The 3,366-nt window shown below is 34.6% G+C and overlaps 1 protein-coding gene across 1 annotated transcript; it reads left to right on the top strand.

Annotated features, from left to right (window-relative positions):
• Nucleotides 1–1,284: 1,284 nt before the first annotated feature.
• Nucleotides 1,285–2,887, top strand: LOC108807072 (protein PHYTOCHROME KINASE SUBSTRATE 1). The gene is made up of 2 exons (XM_018579313.2): nucleotides 1,285–2,467; nucleotides 2,549–2,887. Exons 1-2 carry the CDS (start codon nucleotides 1,457–1,459, stop codon nucleotides 2,765–2,767), a joined length of 1,230 nt encoding a protein of 409 aa, XP_018434815.2. The 5' UTR covers nucleotides 1,285–1,456; the 3' UTR covers nucleotides 2,768–2,887.
• The last annotated feature ends 479 nt before the right edge of the window (nucleotides 2,888–3,366 follow it).

The raw sequence follows: 3,366 nt of genomic DNA on the forward strand, positions 1-3,366 counted from the left end.
AAAACTATACGTTGAACAAAAAAAAATATCAGAAAACTATACATATACTCCGATGTGAATACTTTATACACCATATTTGTAAGAAGAGTTAGTTTATTTTCGATTTTAAAATATATAAACGAGAGGCATATGTTAATCGCACGTATGATATGAGTTAACTAGTTTGTGCAGTATATTATTTAATTTCATTTATGTATAGTTAAAAGTTCAAAGAAAAAATATGCATAGTTGCTTTTTTAAATTAAAAGACTATTTTATTATTCAAATTACAAGTAGTCCAAGAAACCAGAACAAAATAAAACAACCATCAAAAATAAAATTGTAATAAAAGTTACAAAATATCTTTGCTAAACAGTTAATATGCTGTATGGCTACTCTCTTGGTATATGAAAAATCTTGAAGTCCAAAAATCTTCTTTGAATCAATGTTACTTCCTCTAGCTCCTTGGAGAAACCTGACCATGATTTTGGATCCTAAATCACCGATATAATATTCTTGCAATATGTTTCAAAACATTAACAATTCATGTGTACATTATCCAAATCAGCGCTTACAGTTCTGAATGCAAATAAAACATAAAATTTTCTTTGTTTTTCACTCTAAAAATTGTTCATGTCCTGATTCATCCATCCATAAAACTATGTATAGTTATGCGAGACTAATTGCATATATATGCCATATTTTATGGTGAATGTTTATTGATTTAAAATTTTGATCTATGACCAAAGAGCATAACTTTGTAGGACTAAGTTAGGGGATACATATCACATTCTGTAAAAGGCTTACTTACATGTACAAAAAGTTAGAAAGATGCATAAAAATATATCGTGGTTATCAGGCAGGTTTAGTCGTTAATTATAGTTATATATAGTTAACTGCATTGGAGTATAGCCGTCCATTATGTTGTGTCGGCTGGGTTATTTTCTTCGTCAAAGATGTCTGTCTGCTGAGTTACCATGCATCTGTTTTAGATAATTACTCAGGAGACTATTAGTCGACATGGAAGAATAGTTAAATAGAGCGTCACTCTTGGTAAAATGTAAATGTGTAGTATTTTATAATAATGTAATATTTTATTTTATTTTCTGGATAAACATTAGAAATGATGTTTTTTGTTTTATAAAAAGTCATATTGTAAGTCATTTTCCAATTAATTCCTTTGTTATCCTAATTTATCATTTATTTTGCGGTCACGGGGTAACATTTATCTTTATAGTATTTTCGCCATTAATATAATTGACAAACATTTATCTAAGAACAAATATCTTTTATATTCAGTTCACATACAAACAACTGGCCAGTGACTCAAAGTGGAACCCAGTCACAGTGATCATAACACTTAAGCTTCATAGAAACCAGCTTTCAACACTTTGTCATGTTTCTTTATTTATACCCTAATCTAATTCACACACCAGCAAAGAGAAAAAGAAGAAAATCAAAGCAACCCTAAAAAAATATGGTGACCTTAATATCATCATCTGCATCAACACCAAAGATATCTTTTGATTTCACCAAGGACAGCAACTATTCCAGCCTCAATGTTCCTGTCTCTTCTCCTTCTTCTTCTTCTTACTTGAGAAGCAAGGAAGAAGCTGTTGTCACAACCAAGCAGCTCATGGAACCCTGCAAAACCCTAACCATAAACAACAATCCTAAAGATGATCATGAGGTTGGAGATGAGAAGAAAACGGTGAAGAAAGCTCCTGAAGAGCCAGAGATTGGTGTGTTTGGAGCTGAGAAGTACTTCAATGGAGACATGGATTCAGACCAGAGTTCTAGTGTTCTGTCTCTGACAAAACCCGAAGTTGAGAGATTCGTTGTTGATCTGAAACAGAGTGAGAAGAAATCTAATGAAACGCCGAGTGTCTGTACTGAATCAAGCTGGAATAGTCAGAGTATGTTGCTTAAGAACAAACTGGTGAGTAGCTGCAACGGTTCCTTGCAAGAGAAGAAGAAGAACAACAATAGTGGTCAGATTCAAAAGGTGAACAACAACAATAAGATGAGTTTTCTCTCAAATCTAAGGTGTAAATGCTGTTCTGATGTGGATGATAAGATCTCGGTTAAGAGAAGCTCTGATCCTAATATCTCTGCTTCCGCTAGGATCAAGATCGAGAATCAGATGAGTTCTTCAGTGAATCTGAACACGGAACTGATCAAGATTCAGAAGCAAGAAGAGTTAGTACAAAGGAAGGCTCCTGAAGTGTTTGGATCTCCTGTAAATATCGAGAAGAAACTGATCACATTGCCTCCATGGGAATCAAGAAGAAAGGAAGAAGACACAAAGAGTGAAGGGAGTGACTCAAGCTCGGATCTGTTCGAGATAGACAATCTCACAGGTAAGCCAAAACCTTTTCTTTCAAGGCAAGTAAGTGATTATGCTCCGAGCGAAGTAAGCATAGAGTGGAGCGTAGTGACAGAAAGTGCAGCAGGTTTCTCTGTTATGTCGGAGTGTGCAACAAGCCCTGTAAGAAGAAACCGCTCTTCTCATATTCCTCGGGTCCCTAGTAATAACAAGATTCATAAAACGTCTAAAAATGCACCGCAGATTCGGAAAACGAATAGCAGCAGCAGCAGAAGTGGTGGTGGTTTCTTGTTGAGCTGTAAGAGTTATAAATCTGTTATGGTTTCTGGTGATTCAGAGAGAAGACGTAGCATGAACAAAAACAAGACGTCCCCAAGTTATGTTCCGAGGTTCCCAATGGAGACTACTAAACCTAAGAGTTTGGAAACACGAAGAAAACTCACAGTGAGTGCACAACTGTAATTAAAACTTTATGTAATGTCTTGTTGTGTTCTTGATCACAAAAAGAAAACTCAAAAAGTGTCATTTGGTTAGAAAGTCAAAAACAGCACTCTAATCAGTTTAGAAAACACAGATCCGAAATGCAGCAAAAATGATTAGACAATTATCAAACACTGGCTCCACCACGTTTTGTTATTTTTATAGAGAGATAAAAGTTTTGTCAATTAGTTTCAAAGGGTTAAATCAAACGTATTAAGAGTTTGTCACGAGGAGCTATTAATGAGGAAACTTAAATAATGATAGTGTATTTTGACCTAACATATCTAAGATCTTGGTCATGAAGGCCATGTGTGTCTGAGATAAAGGCTTAGTAGACAAGAACCTTAACTGTTTCGTTGAATATAGGTATGAAGTGATGTGAGAGAAACTTAAGAACCAAAGGGTCTTACTAAGAGAATAAATGCAAAGAAGATGTATGTCTTTGTAGCCAACTCATTATGGGAGTGACTGAAATTAACCCAAAGTGATCTTATCCACACTCCATTGAAACTTGAAAGTGTTGATTTTGGAAGTGATTTAAATCTTAATGCACCAGTAAAAAAATTGATAACTTTTAAGAT

Source organism: Raphanus sativus, chromosome 6 (assembly GCF_000801105.2).
Source record: "Raphanus sativus cultivar WK10039 chromosome 6, ASM80110v3, whole genome shotgun sequence".
NCBI lineage: Eukaryota > Viridiplantae > Streptophyta > Magnoliopsida > Brassicales > Brassicaceae > Raphanus > Raphanus sativus.